The 14771-nt window shown below is 47.8% G+C and overlaps 1 protein-coding gene across 10 annotated transcripts in view; it reads left to right on the top strand.

The window, feature by feature from the left end:
• Window positions 1-14771, top strand: part of RNF4 (ring finger protein 4) — a 265770-nt gene that overhangs the window by 191618 nt on the left and 59381 nt on the right. For all 10 annotated transcript variants that reach the window (XM_085642535.1, XM_085642538.1, XM_085642539.1 and 7 more), the window contains one exon: window positions 6108-6264. In XM_085642535.1, the coding sequence (XP_085498661.1) occupies window positions 6108-6264 (157 nt within the window). The remainder of the gene's footprint in view (window positions 1-6107; window positions 6265-14771) is intronic.

The raw sequence follows: 14771 nt of genomic DNA, 5'->3' as shown, positions 1-14771 counted from the left end.
TGAACCAGTGACGTTAAAAACTTTCTTTCCTAACCCATCTACTCCAGTGGAACGAGCCTTACATTCTCTCGATATCAAGAGATGTCTTAAATTCTCTCTTCAAAAAACAAAGAACCTTAGAAAGTCCGACCAATTGTTCGTGGCTTATGGCCAAACTACCCTGGGAAGGGCGGTGACAAAATCCACCATTGCCAGTTGGATAGCATCTACAATCCTTTTCTGCCATGACAAAGCTCACAGGCCATTGTTACGGAAACCCAAGGCCCATTCCACGAAAACAGTAGCAGCGTCTACAGCATTGTTTGCTGGTGTGACTCTAGAAAATATCTGGCGTGCTGCGACATGGAAAAATTTCCACACTTTTACGAGACATTACTGCCTCCAATCTACGCATCGAGACGATGCAGCAGTTGGACAAGCTGTCCTGCGACATCTGTTTCTTTGCGATATCTTCAGGTACCTTTTTCATATTTTTAACATGTAATATGTTGATATCTTTTGATATGACAATGCAATGTTTTACAATAATGATTTGCTTTCATTTTTAATGTTATTGCATTACATGCTGTTTTCTCTTTATAGATTGCATGTTTCGAATTTTAAGATTCTTTTTCTTATACCTCTTGTAGCTGTAGCTGTGGATGCAACTAGGGAGTATCAGCACTAGTCTCCCACCATCCGCAAACGACTGTATACTTGGTATACTGCTCGCTATTCTGATTCAGGCATGTGAATCTATGAAAGATACCCCAATACTGGATAAGAAAACAAGTTACCTGTAACTACAGTTATCCAGTATTGGTATCTTTCATAGATTCACATGCACCCACCCTCCTCGCCTTAGAGTCAGTTCTATAAATTTTGGGACGTTTACTTCCCACATGTGCTACGAAAATCTGAGGAGAACTGGCTCTGCTGAGAGGGTTCTAGAAGGGTGCTGGTTTCGGATTGGTTGTTACCAAATTCTTGGTTCTTTTGCATAATGAGGTAGACAGGCTACTAAGATATAGGCTTTAGGCCTTTTCTTTGGGTCTACTACTACTACTAGCATTTTGGCACTACTTTTTATTTACCGGGGACTCCCGCCTCGGCGACGGGGAATGATTCAGGCATGTGAATCTATGAAAGATACCAATACTGGATAACTGTAGTTACAGGTAAGTAACTTGTTTTCTTCCATACAAGCTTCCTTTAACTTCGGGTTACATTGTATAAATTGTTTGTTTACCACAACGGTGTATACCGTTAATTTACACTTGCACATTCCTGTGAGCCATGCCTACAACCTACTGCCCTGGCATAGGTCAGCCACCCCTCTGGCTGGGTGCTCTATACCAGGGGTGAGGGTACAGGTGCATGAGCCCTGTACCTCTACAGTGTCTAAGCCAATTCTTAGACATTGTATGTGCAGTAATGCAATTAAGAGTATATTGTACTGGGAGTTTGTCATTACAAACTCCACAGCACCATAATGGCTTCACTGAAAACTGGGAAGTTCGGTATCAAACTTTTCAGAACATTAAACCCACACTGATGCCAGTATTGTATTTAATTTAAAGAAATGCACTCAGAGGGCATCTTAGAGATTCCCCCTGAAAAACGACCTACCGCTAGTGTCCTGGCTGCGTGACTGCCTGCCAGCTGCCACTACCAGACATGTTTTTGGATCCCTGGACAAGAGCCTGCTGCTATCCCTGAAACAATGCACATCCTGGGACGAGGTGCCAAGCCTTCTCCCCCCCCGGATGACCAGGGTCCAAGAAGGAGAAGCTTTAAAGGCCTGTCGCCTTTGTGAGCTACCCCAGCCATTTGCTGCTTCCAGCAACTGTCCCCCACTTGTTCTGGCCCCCACTTCAGGCAGAAGAATCTGTGGGAAAACAAAGTGAGGAAGGGACGTGTGTCCACGTTTTCCAAACCCACCCCTCAGGTGGGGGAGGCGAGGTGAAGCACATCTCTGTCCTTGCCATCTTGCATATGGGGGACCCAGCCAACCACAGAGCCATATGACTTCCTCCCACTGGAGGGTGGCATAATAGGAGGTGTACCCACCCCAAGGAAGGGACCCATTTGTCAAGACTTTTACTTGCCTGTAACGCCCCCAAATCTAATATTTAGGGGCAACCCCAAACCTTGCTTCCTCAGACAAGAACCGACCAGAAGAAGAGAAGGACCGAAGAAGCCGTGCTGAACTAATAAGAAGAGGATGCCCACTGACTTGGCCCCAGTCCTACCGGCCTGACCCCACCTCGCACCTGCTCCAGCGAAATCCCGGTGTGTCATGCAGCCAGCAGCCCTCATGAACTTAAAGGACCTACCCTGCCTTCCAAAACCAATACTTTTGTCTCCTGTGAGCACCGGATTGGCTCACCCACAGACTCTGGTTCTGGCCAAATCTGCGAGTCTGCACCACTTTGCACCCAACGCCCACTGCCCGAGATTAAAGTGGCCCAACACCACGAGGAGTTCTCCCTGGCGAGCCTGGCCTGTGACCTCTGACCTGACTCGAATCTCCAATCGACATCTACATCCCCTTTCTTATTTATTTATTTATTTACGCAACTTTTATAGCGCGACAAATACCCGAAGGTGTCTCGGCGCTGTGGAGCAACTAAAGTTCATCATCCTACCGTCTTCTCACTGGTTAAACAACCATGTTTTCAAAAGCCTACGGAAACTAATCAGATTCGGAGCGGCTTTAATGGCAATTGGCAAGAGGTTCCAAAGTTTTGGAGTGGCCACGAGAAAGCGCCTGTCGCCCCAGGAGACTGATCTTGTACGTGGCACCGGCAAAAGGCTGGTATTGGCCGATCTTAATTGCCTTCTGGGGGTATAGAACTGAAAAGCTTCGATCAGGAATCTGGGTCCAGTGCCATGTATGGCCTTATAAGCAATACAGAGGGCCTTGAATTTAACGCGGCTCTCAACTCTCAGCCAATGAAGCTGACGAATACCAAGGGTGGTAGATTTGCGGCGAGGGATGTTGAGGAGAATCCTAGCAGCCGCGTTCTGAATAGATTGCAGCTTCGTTATGACACGCTTCTGAGTATGGAGGAAGAGAGCGTTCCCATAATCTATTTTTGAGAAGACTAAGGTAGAGACCTGAGTCTTCCCAGCTGACGGAGGGAGATATGGTAGCAGCTTCTTAATCTTTTTCAAGATGTAAAATGAAGATGACACAACCTTATTGATATGGAGGTCAAAGACCAGCTTGTTGTCAAAAATCACTCCCAGATTTCTGGCTTTTTCCACTGGGACAGGTGGATGGCCGAGCTTTTCTGGCCACCAACCGAGGGACCATTCAGGGGAAAGTTTTCCAAAGGTCATGATCTCGGTCTTGTCCGAGTTAAGCCTGAGGCAATTCAAGGCCATCCAAGTACTGACCTCGAGCATAGCTTTCTGGAAGTTGGCTGCTACAGTAAGGCCATCCTTATGGATACCCAGCACCAGCTGGGTATCGTCTGCGTACGATGTTAACTGTATCCCATAGGCCTTTATTATCCTCGCTAAGTCCGCTACATAGATGTTGAAAAGCATAGGACTTAGCGAGGAGCCTTGTGGGACTCCACAAGGGAGTGCAGAGATGGGAGAATAAAAGTCTCCGAGCCTTACTGTCTGGGTACGGTTTGCCAGGAAGGATGAAATAAGATCCTTGGCCCGACCATTTATCCCCAGAGCTGTGACACGGTCGACAAGAGTGACATGGTCGACCGTGTCAAAGGCTGCTGACAGATCCAAAAGGATAAGAACAGCCGCCCCTCCCTGATCCATGATCGTCCTGATCTCATCAGAGGCCTTTATCAAGGCAGTCTCTGTTCCATGCCCTTTCCTGAACCCAAACTGCGTTTCGTCGAGAAGTTGGTGGGTCTCGACGAACTCTGAGAGCTGCTGATTCATCAGATATTCGCATACTTTGGCAGGAAAGGGCAGGCACGCAATCGGTCTGTAACTTGCGACAGCAGTAGGATCTAAGGAAGGTTTTTTTAAGAGGGGTTTAATAACAGCCTTCTTCCATATACTAGGAAATTGGCCTGTTAGGAATATATTATTGCAGATTTCCATCAAAGGGAGGGAGATCACTTCTGTGAGTTTCTGCATCACGGACGGAGGACAGGGGTCCAAGGGGGAGCCTGATTTAATAGTGGAGATGATTGTAATCACGTCCTGATGTGAAACAGGTGAGAAACAAGGGAAGGAGTCAGGATTAGGGTGCGACAGTACTTCTTTCCTGCTGTCACCTCTATGTTCAGTTCTGATGTCATTTTCAAATGAAGCGTAAATATCTGCAACCTTAGTGGTAAAAAAGATGGCCATTTCATTGCAGAAAGTCTGTGAGGGCTCCACTCCTGGAGGATCCCCGCGACCGGAGCTGGTAAGAAAACCCGACGCCTAAAGACACCCCTGCACCCGACGTCCCACCGCCTTCGGTGGCCCAACCGACCGTGTCCAAGCATCCCAGCTTACCTCTCTAACCGGTGGTTCCCTCCAGAAGATCTTTGTCCCCGAGCCTGCAGTTTTTGTTGCAACCAAAGAATCCACATTGAATTCAACAGGGCACCTGACGCCAAAACAGCACCCTGCACCCAGTCGCCCCTGTGAACCTGCAGGTGTACTTTGGGTGCTAACTCTGATCACCCTTTGTCCTGAGCCTAACACTAGGAGCTTTGCTCTCACAATCTTGTGGCCTACTCATAAGAAGCCACCAACCGGTGGCCTCCTATCCCGCATGGGATAACATTGGACCTCCGCTCTGTGCATCCGGCCGCCCTAGTGCCGGGGAGGGTTTTCTGAGAGTGCATCCTCGACCCTGGGGGAACCCTGGTTTTAACCCCCGAATGCCAACTTCCACAAATAAGTACTTACCTGCAAACTGTAAACTTCCTTTCCTTCCATAGGATTACATTGACTGTGGAGTTGGTTTGTATGAAACACTGAAAAACTGCAACGCTACTAAAAGTGATTTACTTACCTTTTGTCTAGGAAATGTCTGTGTGATATCTAGGCATATCACACTGATGAGCAAAAGTAGTCTAAAAAGCAATCTAAAAAATAACATGCACAGTAATCTGTAAAGTAACTGGAAAGTAATTTTAAACTGTTGGCTTACTTGTAATTCAACCAACTGCATTTGAGCCTGCATTCAACTGTAAATAATTGCATAAGATTTTGCAAAGTATTATTTTACTTACCTGCACTAGGCTTGACTTGGTTCTAAGAAATAAAATAACTAAATACTTTTTATACAAACAAATTGGTCTGAGTTCAGTCTGAGTGGGTGACCTCATTTCGTTCCTGAGTGTGTACAACAAATCCTTAACACTACCCTCTGGTAAAGCCTCACTGCTCGCCCACACTACCACAAATAGACAGGGGCTATCTACTATTACCTCTGCCTACCTTTGGAGTTCCACTGGACTCTGTGCACACTATACCTCATTTTGGTATAGTATATACAGAGCCAGCTTCCTACAGGAGAGGGCTATCCTTGGCATGCACCCATCCCACAACAGCGGTCTTGTCACTGTATTCACCTCTCGAAAGAACCTGTCCAGGACCTCAAAGGGCATATTTTGTACTATATAGAGAAACTTAGGCAAGTAAATCTTTTTATACAGGGCAGCAGAGCATAGAATGGGTAGGGAAAGCTTCTGCCAGTGTTCTTTCGCTCTTTTATAATCGCCTACGTTCACTCTAAATTTCTTGATTTGTGGTGAAGTAGATATCCAAATATGTAAAACCTATCAGTTCCCATTTCAGGGGGCTACCCTAATCTCCCGGCGGGGGCCAGTGTGTCAGTGGGATGTAATGGAATTACTCCAGTTAATGCAGATCCCCGCATATGTACCAAAACTAATTTAATTCGTCACCTATTCGAACAGGTCATATGAATGAAAGTAGAATCACAGTATTTCTTTTTTAATACTGTGTTGCTTTATTATTTTAAGGTCTCACTGGTAGACTGGTTCTTTTCTTGAACAATGTATGAATGTGCTACCATTCAGAGTAGGCAAACCATTTGTCAGGCAGTATGTGAAAAGGTTATAGATTCATAACAACAATTGCAGTTTATGAAAGACGAAAATACAAGTGTATTTTGCTTATTTATTTAGAAAGGCGCAGCAGAAGGAGAAGAAATCGAACAACTCGAGGGCATCCTGACAGCTGTGTGTTAAGTAGTGGTGATGAAGCCTCTGAAGGGGACGTGTGTGTAGCTAGTACTGTTTCAGCATACTTAAATACCCTAGAGAATGGAACAGCAAGTCCCAGGTAAGAGATTTACTTGGTTTGTTGTAAATAGTGTAATATTTTATACTAGTCATGCATGCTTTTTTTTACTCCATGTTCTCACTTATCTGACTTTTTCATTGATCAAAACTGAGTAGTTTGTTCTCTTGAGACAAACTGGCATCTGTATATCCAAGGTTTTCTCTATAGCCTTTTTTATCTATATTTTTAAATTTGTATTGATTGCTTGCATTTGGTTGCCTGTGAAATATATTCACCTTCATCCTGGCATTTCCAAATGGGTATTTAGGGCACACTCAAGGTGAATGTACTGAAATCACTATAACCAGCTTTTATGATCTGCGTTTCTCATCAACTGAACAAACATTGTGCCTTACACAAAATACGCCTTACTGTCTAGTATTCAAGCTATCCATTACTCAACTCGGTATACATCACAAACAAGCGCCAGGTAAGGTGCCAGTTAGAGCACCGCTACCAAACAACTTCTTTATATTGAGGCAACCATTTTTAAGTATGGCAATTTTGTTACTGGGAGGGAGCGGGATTGCATTTATTTCAGTTTATTTTTAAAAGCCTAACTGCAGACTGATCGGACTTTGGTCGGTCGGCCTTTTGTCACGTGCATATTGCAGCTCTTGGCAAAAACACGTTACTCACCCAGTGAGTGGGCCAGTTGTTCAGTGTACCTGGGCCACTCCTCTACTTAAACATGGCCCAGACATGGAGGCGTGCAGCTGATGCACTACTGTTGCGCCAAAGGCAAGCCCATCTGCATCTGACCAGAGTCAGGGACCTAGTCGGAGGGGGGGGGGGGGGGGTGAGGGGAGTGGGGGGGGGAGGGGGGTGGGGGGGGGGAGGAGAGAGTCAGATGTTAAGGTTTATTCAGCGGATTGGCCAAGAGCTCTGCAACCGGGATGTTTGGATACATGCTGTTCATCCTTTAATAAGGGACACACGAGCATGTACATTCTGTAACTTCTCCCTTAATGTGCTGGATGTCTGTCTGCAAGGGACCAAGGAGCCGTTAGTGTATACTCTGCTGAAGGGAGAAGGATGTCCACATTCATAAGTATAAAGACTGAAACTAAGCTTTGCTTTTCTTTGTACCCATGTTCAGTTGCTACCACGCGACCAACAAGATTTTTTTGTTAACTTTGATGTTGACCATGCACCTGATGCAGTGTTTCTGACGGACATAGTTACATGAGGATTCCATCCTGAATGTCATTGTGGCCCTACAATCTTACTACTCGATAGTAAGGTGGGACAGGATTGGGAAGCAGGGAGGAGGAATTTCCATTGTATTTAAAAACAGTTTTACATGTAATATCTGTGAACTTCCCATTTCGGCCTGTGAAGCAATTTCTTTTGCATCGAAACTTTGAGAGAAATATGCCCCATCGCTTCTCCCTTTGTATTCTATGGAATTGTAACAATGCTAACTGTGGTGAGATTATGCATTTTGCTGCTGGTAGTGGCTCGTATATTGTATTGTAGAGCACGATAGTTAAAATAAACATTTTGAACTATATTCAGTGACTCTGCTAATCTTATTGTAGACAAGTATGAGTTAGTAAGCGAAAGAGTATGTTTCGCTCCCGCGATTCCTGAGAGAGTCGGGATTGTTGTGTTCTGGGTTGTCTAATCATTTGTAGCTTCGTGATAATTGGAGAACGAACGAGACACTATAGCTAGTAGGTATTGGGATTTTGGGCACTAATGTGGTAGGTTGGTACACCTCTATAAACTAAGGTCCTGTTTTTTCTCCGTATAGTTCTGTGTATGTGCAGAATCCCTGCAACATCCTATCTAATATTGAGCCTCCCTCTTATCTTTTTAGTTGGCTTTGTTCCACTTTGGAAGTGACAAAGCAGAGCCACATGTAAGCATTCTTTGCACGCCGACACAACTTCCTTTCTTTCCACTCCTTTGGACACAGATTAGATGCACTTTTGTCAGTCTTTTGATGACTCCCAAAACAGATGCCGGTCACAAACCCGCTTGACATGCATCTTTGGAGCTTGTCAGTCGTTCAAGGATTGCTCCCTATGCATCCTGAAGGTGATAAAGGCCTCCCGTAAGTTCTGCTTCAAGTCGAAGGTGTGGAATCGGGACTGCTCCCACTCTCAAGTCCGCTTTTTCAAGAAGGCATCTTAGCAGTCTAAGACAAGAAAGTACAACAAAGTTCATGTGAAATCAGGACTCAACACCATCCTGCCACTTTCTATAAAAAAAATCCCACATCCTTCTTTACTTTATCAATTATGGTGCAGACACCTGGCGAGAATCTGTAACTGACTTTGACTGAGGTTGCACTTCGATTTCACTACAGCGCCCCTGGTCTCCATAGGACCTCCTTGGGTGTCCATGCACTCATCCACTAAGCACCACCGACAGCTAGGTCAGACGGAAATGGCATTTTCTTACCTGAGCCTACTTCATGGACCACGCACATTCAAGAAGGTACTGCTTTAGTATTTAGTCTAAAGGTGAGCAATCTGTGGTTGGAAGTTTCCATCAGTAGAGCAATTTTAACCTTTGGTAACTCCTTTTCGGTGGATATTCTAACCGCAGATTCCTCACTGCTCTCCATTCTATCAATTGATCCCTTTTTGCTTTCTGAATAGCTTCCACATTTGTCAACTGTTTGCTTTGTGCTCTGCATCTGAGGGCATGGAAAGAGTCTGGCAGGAAACTAACACTGGCATACAGAGGCTCCAGTCTCAGACTTTCTACAGCACGTCGTGTGATGGGAATCTCCCCGAGCTTTGCTCAGTTTTTCCTTCAACACAGCTACATTCAAGAAGATAATCTTCAAGGCAGATATATAATTTGTTCGAGGCATGTGGGCTGCTGAATTCATATCTGTGCATAGATCGCCGCCTAGTGTTGGGTCCGGATGTTTGCACGTTGTTGTCCTGGAAGAGTCTTCGAAGTATCCTGAGATAGGTGACTCCTCCCCTGGACCACAGTGCGCATGGGCATCCTCTCCATCCTCAGATTGTTTTTTTCCGCCATTGGGTTCGGATGTGCTTATCTTGACTCAAGTTAGGAAAAACTTTTTTCAGGCCAAAAGGCCTTTAGTTCGCGTCGGTACTGTTCCCGATCGGTATCGACAGTTACTTGTTAGTTTATTAACTTCTGATACAACTTTTTCGCATCGACCATCGACACCATCGACGATGGAATTGAGGACACCATTCAAGCGGTGTCCTGTTTGCAATGCGAAATATCCCCATGTCGACGTCCACCCGGTGTGCAACAAATGCCTTTCACCGGATCACGACGAATCCACATGTATGGCCTGTGCCCGATTCCGATCCAAGAAGACTCTTCGGAATCGACGAGCAGCGAGACTTGAAGCGCAGCAAGCGGCACCGGCCCCGACCAACATCTTCAGCGCCGAGGACGAAGATGTGGAAGGCGTGGAGAACCTACCCTCCAGCCCCGCTTCCGAACACGATTCCGGATCAGAAGACATCGAAGAACAACTCTTTCACAGAGATGAAGACGACACCGAGGTAGGAGACTACGATGAGGCCTTGGGGGCCGAAGAAAGTGGCTCCGGTGACGAGCAAGGCCTACCCGTACAGACGGAGGATATCCCAGTGCGTCAGTCTATGGCTCCGGTCGAGGGATCGCCTTCGGGCCTTACCCAAGACCTATCCCGCAGTTCTTCGGCCCCGCCCTCGGGCCCGGCCTCGGACATTCAGCGACAGCCATTAGGACCCAAAACGGCTGGTTTCCCTTCCTCGAAACCGAAACCAAAAGTCTTGTCGGTTCCACAGAAACCGAAACTGAAAGTGATACTGGTCGGATCGAAGCCCACTACACCTTCGACGCCAGCAAAACCCGTCGGCACCGACCGCACCAAACGGGACTTCGGTGCCGAACTCGCAGCAGCCGACGTCGGCGCCGACACACGGAAAAAGGCCATCGGTACCGACAAACCGCCTCGGCACCCGGCACCGAAACAATCGGCTCCGGCCACGAAGGTCAAAATGGCCGCTGCGTCGCACACCACTTCGAAAGCAGCACCTAAGGCCCAATCATCGACGCCGTAGACGGCTACAGCCTCTCCTCGACTCGATGACCCCGTGGCCCCGAAGAAGCCCACGCCTGCCTCTACAGAACCGCTCGGCGCCAAACAACCGTCGGCGCTCCAGGTGCGACAAGGTGCAGAGTCCTTGCAACGCATCAAGGAAAAGGCAGCCTTCCAGGACACGTCTGGCCCCGAGCCGAAAAAAGCTCAAAAAGCTTCTCCAGCAACACCCCATATCACTTTTGGCCTGCCACCATCTACGGCGCCAAAAATGTTCGAAATAAGAACTCGTGTCACCCAAACTAGGATCACACCTGCCGAACGCTCTCCTACGGAGACGTCACCGTCCCACATCATCGATGCCGACACCGGCAGAATTATGCTCCACAAGCGGAGGATATCTTCCGAACACGCTTTGGACTCCTACCGGATCCCGCTAAAGAAAAAGCTGCCAGCAGATTCGGAACCAGTTCTTTACGAACGTCTCCATACCTCCTACCCAGATCCACAGTCCTTCTCTCCGACACACTCCGACACCGACGTTTTGGAGGACTATATGGGTGACGACATCCCCTACCCAAGAGAGATGGACCCTGAGGGCCAACAGGACCCTGACCAGGCTTGGGATGACCCTGTAGACACAGGTGCACCTGTGGATACACAGGACACTCAGCTCTATGGCGCAAAAACGTCTCCCACAGAGGACACTGCCGCATTCAACGCCCTAATTGAACGTGCTGCGGAAAATCATGGTGTGCAACTCCACTCTGACACAATCGAGGACGATTTTCTAATGGATACTTTCGCATCCTCAAAGGAATATCAAAACTCTACCCATGTTGAAAGGTGTCCTCAAACCAGCAAAGGACATTTTCAAAGAACCCACCAGGGCAAGAGTGATAAACCCCAGGATCGACAAGAAATATAGGTCGGCGCCTGGGGACTCTACGTACATTAGAGGCCAGTTGCCTCTGGATTCCATCGTCGTCGCAAATGCTCGCAAACGGGCGCACTCGCAAACAACTGGGGATGCTCCTCCCCCGGACAAAGAGTCCAAGGTGCTAGAGACCTCCGGCAAACGGGTTGCAGCCCAGGCAGCTAACATATGGCGTATTGCCAATACACAGGCGCTCCTAGCTCTCTACGATCGCGCACACTATGACACATTAGAAACCCTACTCCAACATCTCCCTGACCAATACAAAGAGGGGGCAGAGATCCTCATCAGGGAGGGACAACTACTCACAAACGCATCCATTAAGTGTGCACTGGATGCCGCAGATACAGCTGCCAGAGCAATAAACACCAGCGTCATGCTACGACGACACGCCTGGTTACGAATCTCCGGATTCAAACCTGAGGTTCAAAATAACATCCTCAATCAGCCGGTCAACCACGACTACTTATTCGGGCCAGAAGTTGAAGCCACCCTAGAGAAAATAAAAAAGGACACAGATACTGCAAAGTCCATGGGGGCTCTCCAAACACAGACCTTTCGGGAGTGGCTCCTTTCGTCGCCCCGGAAATAGAGGAGCAGGCAGAGGACAGGGGTCACAGCAAACCTACAACAAGGGCAACACACAAAGTACCTACGATAAAAACACCCGGGGTGGGAATCGTGGCTCCAGCACAAAGGGCAGAGGACGCGGATATGGCAATACCAGGTCCTCCCCCAAGAACAAACAGTGACGCCCTCTCCCTTCCTCCCGACCACATAACACCTGTCGGGGGAAGGCTACAAAGGTTCCTGTCCATGTGGAACACCATCACCACGGACAGGTGGGTCAAAGATATTGTCAAACACGGTTACTGCCTAGAATTAACCTCCACTCCACCCACAATACCGCCAAAACACCGTCCTCAAAGCACTTAGCGCTATTACAGCAGGAAGTGCTAAGTATGCTGGAAAAAGGCGCAATAGAGGTCGTACCCGTCCACGAGCAAGGCACGGGGGTGTACTCCCTGTACTTTTTAATACCAAAAAAGGACGGGTCACTCAGACCTATCCTAGACCTGAGACCCCTCAACCGCTACATTCTCTCAGAGCATTTCCACATGCTCACCCTACAACAAGTCCTCCCGCTGCTCAAATGGGGAGGCCACGCTAGATCTCAAAGATGCGTATTTCCACATACCCATTCACCCCTCACACAGAAAATATCTCAGGTTCACTATTCAAGGGCAGCACTACCAATTCAAGGTTCTTCCCTTCGGCGTGACAACAGCACCCAGAGTTTTCACAAAGTGCCTAGCTACGGTGGCTGCACATCTACGGAGGCAACACATTCACGTCTACCCTTACCTGGACGACTGGCTTGTTCAGGCAAAGTCAGCCCAGCAATGTGCCAGCCACATGTCCCGCACCATTCACCTTCTTCACAGTCTGGGGTTCTCACTAAATTACCCAAAATCACATCTCCAACCCGCACACGTACAACAGTACCTAGGTGCGACCATAGACACTCTGGCAGCCACAGCTCAGCCAAATTTAGTGAGGATCAACAGCATGCAAATGCTGATTTCCAAGTTCAAACCCCAACACTCCCTTCCTGCGCGAGTGTTCATGCAGTTGATAGGCATGATGGCCTCCTGCATCTTCATAGTCCCACACGCGAGACTACATATGCGCCCGCTTCAGGAGTGCTTAGCACGTCAATGGAATCAGGCTCACGGGCAACTAAAAGACCTAGTGTTGGTGAGCGGTCGGGCATACAACTCTCTGCATTGGTGGAATCCACAAAACCTTTGCAAGGGCCGACCGTTCCAAGAGCCTGTTCAACAAATACTGACGGCGGACGCGTCTCTCCAGGGATGGGGAGCTCATGTACTCAATTACACAGTGCAGGGACTATGGACAATACAACAAAAGAAGATGCACATCAACCTTCTGGAACTGATGGCAATCTTCCTAGCAATGAAAGCATTCAAAGTACACTTGTGCAACAAAGTCATGTTGATCCGGACGGACAACATGACCGCCATGTACTACATACAAAAGCAGGGAGGAACACACTCTCCACAGTTGTCTCATCTGGCTCAGAGCATGTGGAAGTGGGCCATTCAGAGGAACATGTTCCTCATGGCGGAACACCTCCCCGGCAAGGACAACCAGATGGCGGATCTGCTCAGCAGACACAGCCACCAGATGCACGAGTGGGAGTTACACCCATCAGTACTCCAACCGTACTTCCAGCAGTGGGGTCATCCAGACATAGACCTATTCGCCACAAGCGAAAACGCAAAATGCCAAAGCTTTGCCGCCAGGTTCCCACATCCGCAGTCGCAGGGCAATGCGATATGGATGAACTGGTCCGGCAGATTTGCGTACGCTTTTCCCCCAGCACCATTGATACCGCTGGTGGCGCGCAAACTCAGACAACACTCACTGACACTCGACCTGGTTGCTCCAACATGGGCACGCCAACCATGGTACACCACCTTTCTCGAACTTTCCGTGGTGCCGCATCAAAGGCTGCGGATCAAACCCGCGCATTTGACGCAGAACCATGGAGAGATTCAGCACCCAGATCCGCAACAGCTGAACCTGGCAATCTGGCTCCTGAAGTCCTAGAGTTTGGCTACCTGAATCTGCCACCTGACTGTATGGACATCATTAAGGAAGCTAGAAGACCCACTACCAGAGCTTGCTATGCAGCCAAATGGAAAAGGTTCGTAATTTATTGCAATAACAATGACATTAACCCGCTAGACGCATCCATCCAACACATAATTTGTTACCTCTTACACCTATACCGATGCAATCTGGCATACACCTCAATACGTGTCCATTTGACCGCAATATCAGCCTATCTCCAGAACAGGCAGCACCTCTCTTTATTCAGAGTGCCTGCCATCAAAGCATTCTTGGAAGGACTTAAACAAGTAATTCCTCCAAGCCACCCACCAGCTCCAATGTGGAACCTCAACTTGGTCCTCACACGCCTGATGGGTCCACCCTTCGAACCTCTACACTCATGCGAGATTCAATTTCTCACCTGGAAAGTAGCTTTCCTAGTAGCGATCACTTCTTTGAGGAGAGTTAGTGAACTCCAGGCACTAACCATTCAAGAGCCATTCATACAGGTTCACGCAAACAGGGTCGTCCTACGTACCAACCCCAAATTCATGCCCAAAGTGATATCGCAGTTCCACATGAATCAAACTATTGAACTGCCTGTTTTCTTTCAAAACCCACAAACTGTCGCAGAAAGAGCACTCCATACACTGGATGTAAAGAGAGCCCTCATGTACTATATAGACAGGACTAAAGTCTTCAGGAAAACAAAACAACTTTTCGTTGCCTTTGCCCCACACCACAAAGGTAACGCCATCTCCAAAGCAGGTATAGCCAGATGGATCGTTAAATATATTCAAATTTGCTATCAAAAAGCTAAACGCACATTAACGATTCCCCCCACGAGCCCACTCAACACGTAAGTTGGGGGCCTCCATGGCTTTCCTGGGAAACATTCCTTTGCATGAT

Source organism: Triturus cristatus, chromosome 2_2, assembly GCF_964204655.1.
Source record: "Triturus cristatus chromosome 2_2, aTriCri1.1, whole genome shotgun sequence".
Lineage (NCBI taxonomy): Eukaryota > Metazoa > Chordata > Amphibia > Caudata > Salamandridae > Triturus > Triturus cristatus.
The sequence above is the reverse complement of the archived record's forward strand: the minus strand, read 5'-3'. Positions and strand labels throughout refer to the sequence as shown.